The following is a 13,534-nucleotide window of genomic DNA, read 5'->3' on the forward strand; positions in this document are numbered from 1 at the left end:
TGAACGGAATTACAAACTATTTCAACAGCATTCAAAATTTTCCCAACCGTAGTTTACAGGGTTTTTCACGCATCCCGCCCCATAAACGTCACATCAGTGCAATTGGAGTGTCACAACAAATTCCCCAAACTCAAGAGATGTTGATTTTTCCAATTGTTGTGAAGGCATCACTGCGGACGCGTCTGTGCTGTGCTGTAATGTAGTGCGTCTGTAGAAGCAGTCTGGGTTGCGCAGTTATGGACAAGCCAGGGTGTGTAATTGTATTGTCGCAGTCCAGTCCCAGATGCAAAAGGCTGATTCATTTTTAATGACTGGCAATTTAAGGCGTTGATCATTCCTGTGGGGCATTTCCTTACATTTCTGCTTTCTGAAATTTTGGAAAATGCACTATATCCGTTACCGTAACAAATAAAAAAACAGCCCACATTATTAATATTAGGAATTAACCTCTATTGCCATCTCGTTTACCGCAAGGGCGTAGGTTTGCATATGGCATATGTCCCAAACAATATTTTGGGAATTGAACTTCTCACATAAAGAAAACAGATATACTGAGGAGCAGAATCGCTTGTGGAAATGCCCTTCAGGTGTGATTTAGCATTTACTAAAAATTGTACTTGGTGATATTTGCACAGTATTATAATATATTATGTATCTGGTTTGTAACTTGTACGACTGTAAAAAGGTGCTTACAAGTGAAGTTACAAGTTACACAAACCAAAGTTGGAGTAGTTATGGCTCACTAGCACAAATAACCCTGCTGGTATGAATATTTATGATCAAGTGTATCCACTTTAATCAGAGTTTGGTGAAGTTACAATACCACACAGTAGTCAGATGTATGCCTCATCAAAAGTGTTTTCTGTAAGTATCAGTATGTTTCTAGAAATAGTATGCCTTTATTCTAATTATATTACTTTTTTTCCTGAAAAATATTTAAACTACTTCCTGACTTCCCAGAGGAAACATATGTGGGATATGTTTTGAGTGTGAAGAAAGTTTTTAACAGGAGTAGAAATCTTGCTGAAACACATGAGGTATTCAATTCCAGAGGTTTACAAATGAATTAAAAAGCAATTTAATTGATGATTTAGGTGAATATAGGTACCCCATGCTCATTTAATTAGTAAACGACACAAAAGAGGAGGGAAGAGAAAGAAATGCCAACAGGTATTTTGACTCAGCGGAAATGACATTAATGAGAACAGTTGATCTACAAGAGAATACATATTTGAAAGAATGCTTTAGAGCCGTACTTATATTTTTATATTTACCTGGCACCTGAATTTAGTGTTTTCATTTACAAATAAAGAGTTTTCCAGCATAAATGGATGAAGGAAATTTCACCAGAATTTGACTTCACTAAATGACTGATGTAAAAAAAGAAAAGTAAAAAAAATGACTCTTTATGAATAATGTCCCACATAAGGGTTGACATTTATAGTATTGTTTCTTATAAGCAGCATTCTAATATTGATCTGGTCCAGGTGGAGCTTATTCAATTTACAATTTACAAAATATTTAATAAAGTATTTGCATATTTTGTATGTAAGATTTAAATTTGCAACGTCAATATAGCTCTCAAGTAAATGTCGTGAAGTGCAAAGAACAATAATTCTCATGAAATAAAGTGTAGTGGAGGCATAAATTGGCAGAAAATAGAAATACTCAAGTCGAGTAGTTTGAAAGTGTACTTTAGCCTTTGTGGGAATTTTATACACAATGCATAATAATTAACACCCATAACCGAGCCTGACTTTCACTTCAGGATTAGACAGTGGACTAAATGAACACTGAACCTCTATTCATTATCAGGTCAAAATGAAACTGCTGTCTAGACTGTAGGTGTACAGGTTAAAACCTTAAGCATTCTTCTGAGAGGCCTCATCAGCTCTACTGGCCGGTGGAGAGTCCCAGATATTTCTGGGTCAATCAACCTTACCATAATGCCACGAGGGCTCCTGAGGTGAGTCATTCAGGTCACATGGGCGTCATGTGACAATCGTCAGAGCCACATGAATCAAGGTGTGAAGTGTGTAAAACCAGAGAGAGCTTCTTCAGTAAAAAACTTTCCCCAGGTGATCACTTACAAAAAGGACAAGGATTTTTTTTTTGTTACAACTTTTCTGAAATTGTTTGAATATGCAAATGAGGCATTGTTTTAATCAAAGATGTAGTAATTTGCATATATTTACAGAACAGATATATGAACTTTGGATAAAGCCAGGTTCAAAATGCTTGTGAACTTTTGACTTGGCTTTTGACTCCAATATGTCAACAGGGAATTTGGAGATATGCATGTATCGCTCCATAATTCCTAAAATATTGTCACCAGCCATAAAGAAAAAAAAAAATCAATGAAGAAAGCTCTGTAAAAATCTTCAGAATATAGATAGTAATGAAACTGGGACGTTTGCTGTATGTAAGTGCTACTGAAGTGAAGATGTCTGGCTCAGATGAAAAAAAAAAATTAATTTTGAGAAAAAGGCCTTTAAAAGATATGGATTGTAAATTTACATACATTTTGAAAACACGACAGGTGAATATGGTAAAAATGTTAACTGAATGATATCACAATAAAACTTCCCTAGTTGATTACTTACATAAAGAATTATATTCTGTATTACAAGTTTTCTGAAATTGTATGTTTAAATATGCAAATGAGGCATTATCTAACGCTGACTTTTGGTGAATTTAGGAGAAATCTACAGACCCAAAAATTAACACCTAATACCATACCAAATACCATGTGTATTTCAGAACTTTTTTTTCCTCTAGTCTGAAAGAAGATGCTAAAATATGGAGGCAAAAAAGTCCAAAATCTCAAAACGGACAAGTCCCCCGTAACTGAGAGTTTCACCATCAGACACAATAGAAAATACATAAGTAGATTGATTTGGGGATCTGAAAGGTCAGGCCTCATTCAGATTCACAGAAAGTGAACAACACAAGAATTTACCACAGAAACACAAGTACTGAAAAACAAATATGCATCATTAACATAAAATAAGTGGAAGTATAAAACCATTTGTATAATAAAAAAATTTGGCAAGCATGAAAAGCCTAGAATCAATAAGTAATTTCATGTACACTAGGCTTATCGGCCAAGCTTTATTTAGCATTATAAGCCTATACGTTCAATGGTATTTTTCAGGGTATACACCACTGAAAAAAACCAGAAACTAAATAAAATGTGTTTCAATGACATCACCACCGAATGCCTCATATGCATCCAATTATCATCATGACCAGATTTCACCATTGACTTCCACTAGATGGCGGTGTTTCATCAATAATACAAACTGTAGGGTTCATTTTCATTATTTAAACTCTTTCAATGATTCATTTTTTTAAAAATCCTTATTTATTCTTGAGTATATTGATTTCCTGCCACACACATGAAATGAGTAATTTCAGAACATAATGTTGGCAGCTTTTAATAGCTGGAAACTATACAAAGAATAAAAGGCAGTATTTGATATTTACACAGTATTACTTTCAAAAATATTTTTTACTTTGCACACACACACGCACGCAGGGCCACTTGATTATATACGCCTTACAAGTTACTGCTCATCAAATCAACGCTACCAACCAAAACTCAGATACTCATCCTCTGATAATACCCCCAAAAAACAACTTGTGTCACTCATCAAACAACAGGGGGAAGATGCAAAAACTCAACATAAAAGTTTTACTGAAATATGAAAGCCTGCAGTAGAAAAATATCAGTTTCATCATACTGTGGTAGAAAAGTATGCAGTTCCTCAAGTACAAAAAGATTACCAAGAGTATTAAAATGTTGAACAAGAAGAGAATATAGCCAGCTATCTCTCATTTTTTTGCTTGAGAAAACAGTAGGAGTACAAAAGCACTAACATTACATTTGTCTTTGAACGTCACACGGGGATCACAGCTTCACTGAATATGCACCACACTATTTGAATCAGTTATTATTTTATAGAACTATGAGGGAATATAGTTTTATTTAGGAAGACTTAAAACTCATAGATGTTTAATCATTTGAGGGCTTTGACCCGTGTGATGTCATTTGTTCCTTTTAAGAGTTTTGAATTATCCTTATTAAACAACTGCTGCTGATGATGATGTTTTCAACTGATTTTAAGGAATTATTCATGAAAAATAAAAAGTTTCATTTTTAGGTTTTGATGCAGAAGCAGATACAAATAAAAGGGAATACCAGAAGTGTAAAGGAAAAATGTCTTAAACTCACCCCCAGCACAGGATTTAATAGTAAGCCACATCTTCCAATGCCTTTTTTAGAGTTGATTGTTTTTTAATCCTGAATTCAAAGCCTTGCTAGTTTTCACTCTAACCATGTAATTAGTGATCCTTTACACCTTGGATGCCAGCTGAGTGCAATTAATGAGGGGACAGCAAAGGCAGCTCCCCAGGAGAAGACGCACCACTTTTAATACTGGCCACTGGGGGGCGCTCACTACTCACTAAGTGCAAAATGAATGGTAGTCAATGGATGAAAAGAAAAATCTCATATTACTAGAATTTAATCGACTTTTTCCCCCCTTTTCCCTCTCACTTCTGTATCTGTACCAGATGTAAATATGTGCCCTCCTCAGAAGACTTGACCAATCTGTGTGATTTAGCCACTTAACAATTAGTCATATTGTGGCCTCAATGGTGAATGTAGCTTGAATGTATCAGCATAGCCCCTTTCAGAACATGAAAATCTATCAGAATTATAATTGTAGAGTTGTTTTCTAGCCAGCAGATATGCTTTGTATTGCCTATTTTTTTGTAAGTGGACCAAAGAAACATCTCTGCTGGAATCTAGATAGGAATCAATGAACCATAATTGCAACGTCTGTGACAACCGGAAAAGGGATAATTGGAAAATAGCTCAACTAAACTTTTTCTTCAACAGTTACACATGCAGTTTTTCCCTCCCCCCCCTCCCTCGCTTCCTAGCACTGCAGCTTGCGGATGCTGCGTGAAATCCTCTTAAACTCTCGCTGTCCCTTCTGCCAGCGCTTCAGCGAGGTGATGACCAGATGGCCGTCCATCTTCTGGCCCATGACCAGGTAGGCGGCGTGGATGTCGTTCATCTCCTCGCAGATGCACTGCAGGCCGTCCTTCAGCCACAGCACTGTCTTCCTCAGCTCACGCTCCGTCACGCCGTTCAGCTTGTAGATAGTCTTGCTCTTGTTCTCCGGCACTATCTTGGTGTCGCCGTTGATGTAGGAGATCTCTTTAACTTTGATCTTCAGAGCTAGATGCAAGCAAGAGAGAAAATAATGGATTTTCTTCCACAAAATCTGTATAAAGATCTTTTTTTTGTCAAAATGAAGACACATGAGAAGGACTATTTATGGTTTTAGTGCTAAAAAATGCATGCAATAGGTGAGATAAAAAGTGAATATGGAAATCCTGGTCACAATACACATTCTTTCTTTGCATGTTCTTTGTGAATAAAACAAATTTAACAGTGAACATTTTTCTGAAACTTCCCGGAACCTCCATTCATGACCTTCTGAGCTTCACCTTGAACTAATAAAAAAAAAAAAGGTATGTGGACTTACCAAAGTCATTCTTACACAGGTTGTCAACAATTTCGTTGTCATTTTCATCCGTTTCCTTGCAGGCATCACACACCCTGGGCACTAAAAAAAAAGAAGTCAGATAAGGTAAACATGATATCATCTACCACAATTTAACTGGAAATGAGCTAAATAAGGAGGACAAACACATCCAGATGTGTCCACAGTGGACGATGTTGCAACAAATGGACGCATATAAGCGAATTAAACTAAATTAATGACACATTTACGCACTGGAGGGGCTTCGATTTGCTGCCAAAAAAAAACACAGTTTAATGAAACCTGACCTTCTCTGGTGGCTGGCACGACGTTCTCCACGCCTGCAGGCGGTATGCACAGGTCATTGTCGAGAGGGAAACGCTCGCACTCCAGCATCTTTGGCCAAGGGAAGCCAAACGCGGACATCACGGGCTCGCAGCCGTTCTTCACGCTCTCGCACAGTGACCTGCACGGCTGTATGGGCTCGTCCAAGTCATCCAGGCACACGGGAGCAAAGAGGGAGCAGAGGAACTTCCTTGTGTCTGGGTGACATTGCTTCTGGACCAGCGGGATCCAAGACGAAGCCTGCTGCAGGACTTCATTCATGGTTTCGTGGCCGAGCAGGTTCGGGAGGCGCATCTCCGTGTACTCTATGTCGTGGCACAGTTGGAGGTTGGCAGGGATCGCCTTGCAGTTGTTCTTTTTGTAGAATAACTCATGCTGTCCGAAGTTGTACAATCCGTGGAGAGCTTCCATGCAGGGTATCGTCATCACCCACAACACCGTCACTGTCGAGATAAGGGCCCTCATTTTTTTAATGCGCGTAAAACCTGCACAATGTTAACGCTTAATATGTGTTGCTGAGCATCAGTCAGCGTGGATGGAGTCTCTGTCAGTGGCCAGCTGCTACTGTAACAAGAGGGTTTTCTTCCAGGCATGTCTGGGAGGAGTCTGCATGCTGTGCGTAAATACTGTTTCTCCATTCAGCACTTTGGTTTTTTTTCCTCACAGATAAATGTGTCTCCCTTAGTCCTAAAAAAAAAAAAAAAAAAAAAAAAAAAAGGCCCCAATCCTCCCTTGTTGCTACTCTGTGTCTCAAGAGATATTTTAGATTTCTAATTATAGCTCATAGTGTTTTATCACCACTATATCCTAAAAAAAATCCACCCCCCTCTATTTCATCTCATGCCCTTCATGGAAATCACAACAAAACGTGTCTGACAGGTTTTTCCCTCATTACGCCCCAAATCAACAGCAATATATCATGAGTGATCCCTTAACTTGCTGTTTTTAGCCCAGCGCTGTAAATACTTGGGAGATGTTGTCAGTGGGGGCATTTAGCTCAGTTCACTGGAGCGTTCATTTTTCCATCATTAGGGGGGCTCAGCGGTGAAATCCTCTGGGCAGGTCTGCAGGTTCGTACCACATGGTGATATATTGTTTGCCCTGGTGTGAGAAGCAGACCTCCACTCAGCACATGCACCCAGGGGTGAAACCAGATCTGCGGCTCTGGCTCCTATCCGCTCTCAGACCCCCTTGAGCTACGGTCTGGTCCGCAGACAGCGGTGTGGTTCTTCTCAGGCTTGACCCTCTTGCTCTGAAATGAGTGAACACTTAAATCTTGCATGTGATGGTTGTGTGGAATTCCTACCTAAAAGGGTCAGTTCACCCAAATTACAGAAACATATTTTCCCACTTACTCCTTGTGGTTTTTAGATATTCAGATATTTTGGGTTTTACTTACACATATTTAGAGATATATGTCCTTGAGACTTCTGCTACCACTTCCAACTAAACAAATGTACATTATATATAAATTGTGATTCTATTTTCCAGAAGTAATGCATTTATCAGCACTCATCTATTCTAAAACTCATCTAGTGTGAAAAGTAACCTCACAAGTTGATTCCTGTGTCGTCCGTCTCTCAGAACCTCCTCAGCTGTTGGTTCAGTCCTTCACAGAGGTCACGAGACACTTGTTTTTAAGAAGTGGGGAAAAGTATATGAATAAAAAACACAGTTGTAGTTAGTTTTCTCTGAATTAAACCTGTGATTAAAGTTTATAGCTCCAGATGTGCCAAATTTCTTTAAGCAGAACTGAACAGATGATCGTTTTGGAAAGAGGCCCCAGCTTTTCTTTTTCTTTCCGTTGGAAAACAAGCCAGAACTTATTAAAAAAAAAAGAGGGTGAACCTGGCATGAAAAAATAGTGTTTTATGAATAAAGTGCTGCACCCTTGAATGAGGTGTTTGATTGTTTTGGCAATGTAGTTACGGTAAATGGTTCCTGACTCCTTAACAAAGGAGCCTGAAGCTTCATACTGTCTCATGATGAATCCACCTTATTGTGTGATGACATTAATCATAAATATATTTTGCTCACACCCAGAAACTGTTGATGTTACTGTACACAAGAGCAAAACTACAGCAGTAAGAGTTCATGTTGTAACTGGTTACTTATGGGCTACAATACTTATTTCCAGTATGACTTTCACTAATTATCTTCACCGGGACAATCATAAAATGAGTCGTACGCGCCTGTCCATGAGTGAATGTGCACCTCTGTGTCTGTCCACGCCTAATCTCGCATTCTGCTTCAACGAACAGCATAATATTTTGGGTGCCTGCTGGGGCTTCAAACAAGGAAATGAGAGAGGGGAGAGTGAATCTAAACAGTAGAGTTTGAGGAACATAAGAGTGTGACATCGTTAACGATACACGCATTGATTTGATCCACTGTTATTAAGAAAACTACAGGTAATAGCTTCTTTTTTAAAGAGAAAATATCTTCCGAGCTTATCAGGATTGAGCATGGCATTCAGAGCGAAAAAACAAGGGGCTACGTTTGTTGGGGGTTGTGTTGCTTTAGGTACCAGTGAGACATGAAATCTGATCCAGGAAGTGCAGTTTGAGTGACAGATCCATGAGTTTGAAGGATTGTTAGATGCCAAAAACACTGCAAAGCGGTTCAGAATACTCTGAGACAGAATGATGTTCGCGATGGCAATTATCATTTGTCACGATGATTTCCCCGCTGCAGCACCAGATCGAATGAAATTAATGAGAGTTGTCTGAATGCGGCCTAAGAGCACTAGAGGAGGGACCTCACTGGTCCTTCCGTCTGTGTCAGAAGTTTAACTTGTTTTAATAGGGCAGCTCTCCCCCTCTTATCCCCTTTCCTTCAAAGTGTGTTAACTCTATTCAGGTCTCTGTAGAAACACTTATATGGCCATTTAAGGGCTGGAGCCCCTTATTAACCTGCAACTGGACTCCCTTTAGCTGAGCGGTGGGTCAGCTGGCTCAACTGTGGTGTGGCAGGTCACATGCTAACCTTTCTTGGGCGACTGAATGTGATCAGCTGTAAACACACTCTTGGGCTGTATATGCAAACTCTTATGGGACATGCATTTAGGCATTATATATAAACAAAATATTTGTGGTAAAGTAGTCAGAGTAATACATCCTCTGGAAACTTCGGCTCGTCTTTTATGATTACAACAAATAATACAAATCATGGAAATGGACTGCAGCTAGGATTGGATAAAGCCTTACCAAGCTAAAGGCTTTATATCTCCAAACACAGATAACATCCAGTCTTCGTTAACAATACGGTTTCACAGACAGTTAAGGTCCCGGGATAGAGGTAAGCTGATCCTAGGCCTGTGCTTAAAGTCACCCCAGCAGGTTTTCATTACAGCTCTGTGTGAAAATGAGACGCAGATTGTCGGACCTAGTGGTCCATCTGTTGCCCCTTCGCTCTTTGTCTTTCCCCTCCACTACCATTAACCCTTTACCCCTTTTCTTTCATTTTTTTCCATAAAGAACCAAGGGCTACACTACTGTCAAAAGCAATCACGGGATGTATGGTGCAGGTTCAAAAGAAAGCCAAACCCCATTGCGAATGTTTTAAAGGGAATCAATTTATTGAATGTTCATGAAGACTCATCGCTCAGAGTGAGGAGCATCAAAGCCATCAGGGCAGCTTTAATGGAAACCAAATCATCTCTGTCTTGTTACTTAGAAGATTCCACATTTTATGCAGACATTTTATGCGGACAGGCTACCCAGCTCCAAACAGGATCTTGTGATCTGGACAAAATTACATCTCATTATAACAGATTAAAAGATATGTCTGGTGGTCGTCTATATTTTTCCTTTCGTCAGCTAATCCAAAACCGACAATGACATGAACGAGTATTGTCTGTCTGGTCAGAACTTTTTCCTTATTCTTGAACAAAAGCTAATAAAAAACATAAGGTTGCACTGCGTGAAATGCTCCTTCAATGCCATGAATATGGGACACGTTAGTTTATTTTGAATCAATCCCACATACAACATCCTGCTGCCGTAAACACAATAGTGCCCCAAATGTGTATTAATCCGCAGATGAAAATAGTCCCCAAGAAATGCCTTATTTAATCCTGTTTGTGTAATGTTCACTAAAAACTTCAGTGTCCAGCTGCTTTTGGAAATTACGGAGCCTCTTTAAAAAATTAAACTACATTTTAAAGATAAATGTCTTCCGTATGAATAAATGGACTTCAGGTTGAGTGACATAAACGGGCTGGAAAAGTCTGAGAGCATTGAGAGATAGTTTTGGCTTCTTAAGTAAAAGGTAGAATAATGCCAGCCTTATCCTTTTAGAGGAAACACTTTTTGTGCTGAATCACTGCCAGTTTTGAGTGTAGGCTATAGGTCAGACTCTGTAAAGATGGTTCCTTTACAAAAATGTTGTTATCTGCCTGAAAATAGGGATTATTTAGTAGCCAAGAATAGAAAAAGAAACCACAACCTTTCACTGTTTGGACCACTTGTCTTCCTCTTCCACAGGCCCCTGACTGCCAACTAATCAACCATTCAGCTCTGAACATTGTCTTGAAGTGCACTAATGAGCTTGTTAACTTCAATCACTGCTTCTACACTGACATTTGGGAAAGAATGTATCCCATCCAAGAGGAATTAATCTCATTAGAGCTCCAGAGACATATAGATTGTGCCTGCTTGGCGTAATTGATGTTCCTATTGTACAGGTCTAATTGACTCAGTATGGGGTTTCAGAGCAGCTGTGGGACTCGTAGACGACTCTAGCAGACTTTTGGATAACCACATGTATATAAGAGATGTGGGCACTGTACAAACAGCGGACAGATATGTGGAGAGAGCACAAGTTGTATTCTCTCTGATGATGAAGATGCAAAAACCACAGTGTGAAATATTATTTTACAAGTTAAAGTCCTGAATCCAAAATCTTACTTTAAGGTGCTCAATACAACATGGCAACAGCGGCTGGCCCGGCTACGTAAAAAAAGCATGGAGAAACTCGGATAACAACACACACAGAGGGAGAGTGACTTCATTCTCTGCTCAGGTTATATAACTCTTCTATTCCTTTACATAGCAAATAGTTGTTTGCAGCTATATTATTACTCACTTTTGAATTTAGCACCTGGAAACCTCTTTCCAAATCAACATTTCTCATAACACAGAATACCCCATTTCAGAATAATATGTGAAATGCAATTTATTTGTGATGCACTGATATGTAAGCATCACGAATGTAGCAACTTACTTTAGGCTTATTGGCTACTGATGGGTATCTTATCCTACAATAAAATATAATCATTGATTTGTTGATGTATATTTTGTATCAATAATCTGAATCTGTATAGTGACCAGTAACTTAAATTAACAAGCAAATGTGGTGGAGTGAAAAATACAACATTGGCTTCAAGAATGTGAAGAAGAAGGACTAAAATGGAAACACTCAAGCAAAGTACAAATACATGAAAAACTACATAAAATAGAAAGACCCAAGTAAATTACAAATACATCAAAAAGTGTCCATAACTACTTGAGCAAATGTACTTAGGTACATTCCATTCCTAGAAGATTCATCTCACTCTCATCTCTGTGTGATAAGTATCAACCACCAGCTGTTAGCTTAGCTTAGCATAAATACTGGAAACGTGGACAGCTAAACTAGCCCAGTCTGAAGGTAACAAAATCTGCCTGACAGCATCAATAAAGCTCACAAATTCATTAATCAAAGCGCTATATCTTGATTTTTTAAATCATGCAAAACCAAAGTGTGCAAGCTAAATGTTGCGCATCTGTGCCAGACTAACCTGAATTAATAAGACTTATTTTTGTGCTAGTTAGTGAACTTTAGCTCTATGAGATTGTTATCAATCTTCTCATCTAATTGTTGTGAAGAAAGCAAATAAATGCATTTCCCAAAATGTTAAACTAATTATTCTATTGGCTTGCTGCTAATTAGCTGCGAACAGAAGCTCAGTATTCCAAGGCTTGTCAATAGTCCAGCCAGATTTGTGTTACGGGATCCAAAAACAGTGTGTTTGTACCATAAAACACAGCAGTGAACCAGACAGGTTTATGCTGGCAGGATGTCCATGGATCAGTGTGACAAGCAGATCCTTCTGTAGGGCCCCGCTCTTTGACCCCTGACCGAAACTGAAGCTGGAAGACTCACACTGTGAAGGGCTCTCGGGGGATATTTTACAACTTAGACAAAAGTACAAGCAGCTCTGCCGTTGGTGAAGAGTATTCTGAATGACCCGTACCTGATCACCCCATACGGAGCAGGACACCCCGTAGTCCTGCCCCTCGCCACCTTCACACATTCCTCTCAAAAGAGGTGTTGCTGCTCTCCACTTAATGAGTGGAGCGCTAACTGAATCCTTCATGAATGAAAACCAGAAGATGGTTTGAACTTAAATATGTATTTATCTTCTGTGAGGGGAGTTTCCTGCTCTTATAAGGAGGTTTCAAGTTTGTTTATAACTGCAACAAGTGACATTTTATAGAGACAGATAAAAGTAAACATTCTGTACTTTTACCCTTACTCACAACCTAAATAATTTAACCTATTGAAGCTCAGTTAAGAGTAGAACCTAAATGAATGCAGAAGAGAAACAGATGTGATCACAAACCCTCTGAGACATGTTTTGGAATAATTGTAAAATATAGTACTGGTAGTGATGAATAATATGTTAGCTGAAGCAAAATGCATAATTTAGAATTGACTGGTTTTAGCTGCTATTGTTTGCCTTTGATTCGAACATTTGATATGATGTAACACCACTCTTTGTTCTCTTTTGTTTATTAATCAGGGGGCAGAAACAACAAGACTGTGGAATTGATTATGTTTGTTAATGTCCTATAAAATTCTCAAGTTTGGTTTCTTTTTTTTTTAAAATAAATATATTTGAATGTTGTTGATTAATGTTGATATGAAGGATTTTGCACAAATATATATATTCTTTTTTAAATTAAAATATTTATTTACAGAATCCTTATATCTGTTATGTTTTTTTCCTGCTCTGAGCTGATATATGTATTATATATGTATTATACATTGTATAAATTACTATAAACTTTGCTGTAAGTGTGAGTTCAGTGAATTTACTTTTGAGGGAAGTTTGATAAATGTGGGTCTTGGATCTAAATCTGCAACGTTGTACTTTTTTTTTAATAGTATTGTGCTGCTGGATCTCAAGTTTGACTTGGTTTACTAACATGTACTTCTTAAAAATGTGATGATTAATGATTATTTGATTTAATTAAATTTCTTGTTTGATTCTTTTCTATCTCAATTATGAATAAATATACAAAAGTTTGTATAACAAATTACATGTTGAAAAATGAAAAAGACAAATGACTTGATCTTGAAACACGTTTAAAGTAAATTTTTCAAATTAATTAACTTTCTGCAAAGACAAGTTCTCCGTGACAAGAACAAATTGCCACTGGCTGAAGCCATGGATCATTTGCCTTTTGACAGTTTATGTTATGAAATATAATCTTACGAACCTTCATCTGAGGAATTTGGGGGTTAGAAAAAACTAAAAAGAAAAACCACCCCTCTTAATTTTAGCGATGGTGACAGCGGGTTAGCAAGTGACCCACAGTGACCCCTGGAATACCAGACACAGGCTCAAGTGTAAATAAAGGTTTGGCATT

The 13,534-nt window shown here is 38.2% G+C and overlaps 1 protein-coding gene across 1 annotated transcript; it reads right to left on the reverse strand.

The window, feature by feature from the left end:
* Positions 1 to 4,276: 4,276 nt before the first annotated feature.
* sfrp2 (secreted frizzled-related protein 2) lies at positions 4,277 to 6,420 on the reverse strand. Its single transcript, XM_054604760.1, has 3 exons — positions 5,864 to 6,420; positions 5,559 to 5,639; positions 4,277 to 5,248 (listed from the first exon to the last, which is right to left on the reverse strand). The coding sequence occupies exons 1-3, from the start codon at positions 6,363 to 6,365 to the stop codon at positions 4,944 to 4,946; spliced, it is 888 nt and encodes a 295-aa protein (XP_054460735.1). The 5' UTR covers positions 6,366 to 6,420; the 3' UTR covers positions 4,277 to 4,943.
* Between the last annotated feature and the right edge of the window lie 7,114 nt (positions 6,421 to 13,534).

Source organism: Anoplopoma fimbria, chromosome 9, assembly GCF_027596085.1.
Source record: "Anoplopoma fimbria isolate UVic2021 breed Golden Eagle Sablefish chromosome 9, Afim_UVic_2022, whole genome shotgun sequence".
Lineage (NCBI taxonomy): Eukaryota > Metazoa > Chordata > Actinopteri > Perciformes > Anoplopomatidae > Anoplopoma > Anoplopoma fimbria.

Coding starts and splice junctions, on each gene's coding strand:
- sfrp2 (XM_054604760.1), bottom strand. CDS start 6,365: ATGAGGGCCCTTATCTCGACAGTGACGGTGTTGTGGGTGATGACGATA. Junction 5,640..5,863: donor CGTGCCAGCCACCAGAGAAG/GTCAGGTTTCAT, acceptor CTTTTTTTTTAG/TGCCCAGGGTGTGTGATGCC. Junction 5,249..5,558: donor CCTGTGTAAGAATGACTTTG/GTAAGTCCACAT, acceptor GCTTGCATCTAG/CTCTGAAGATCAAAGTTAAA.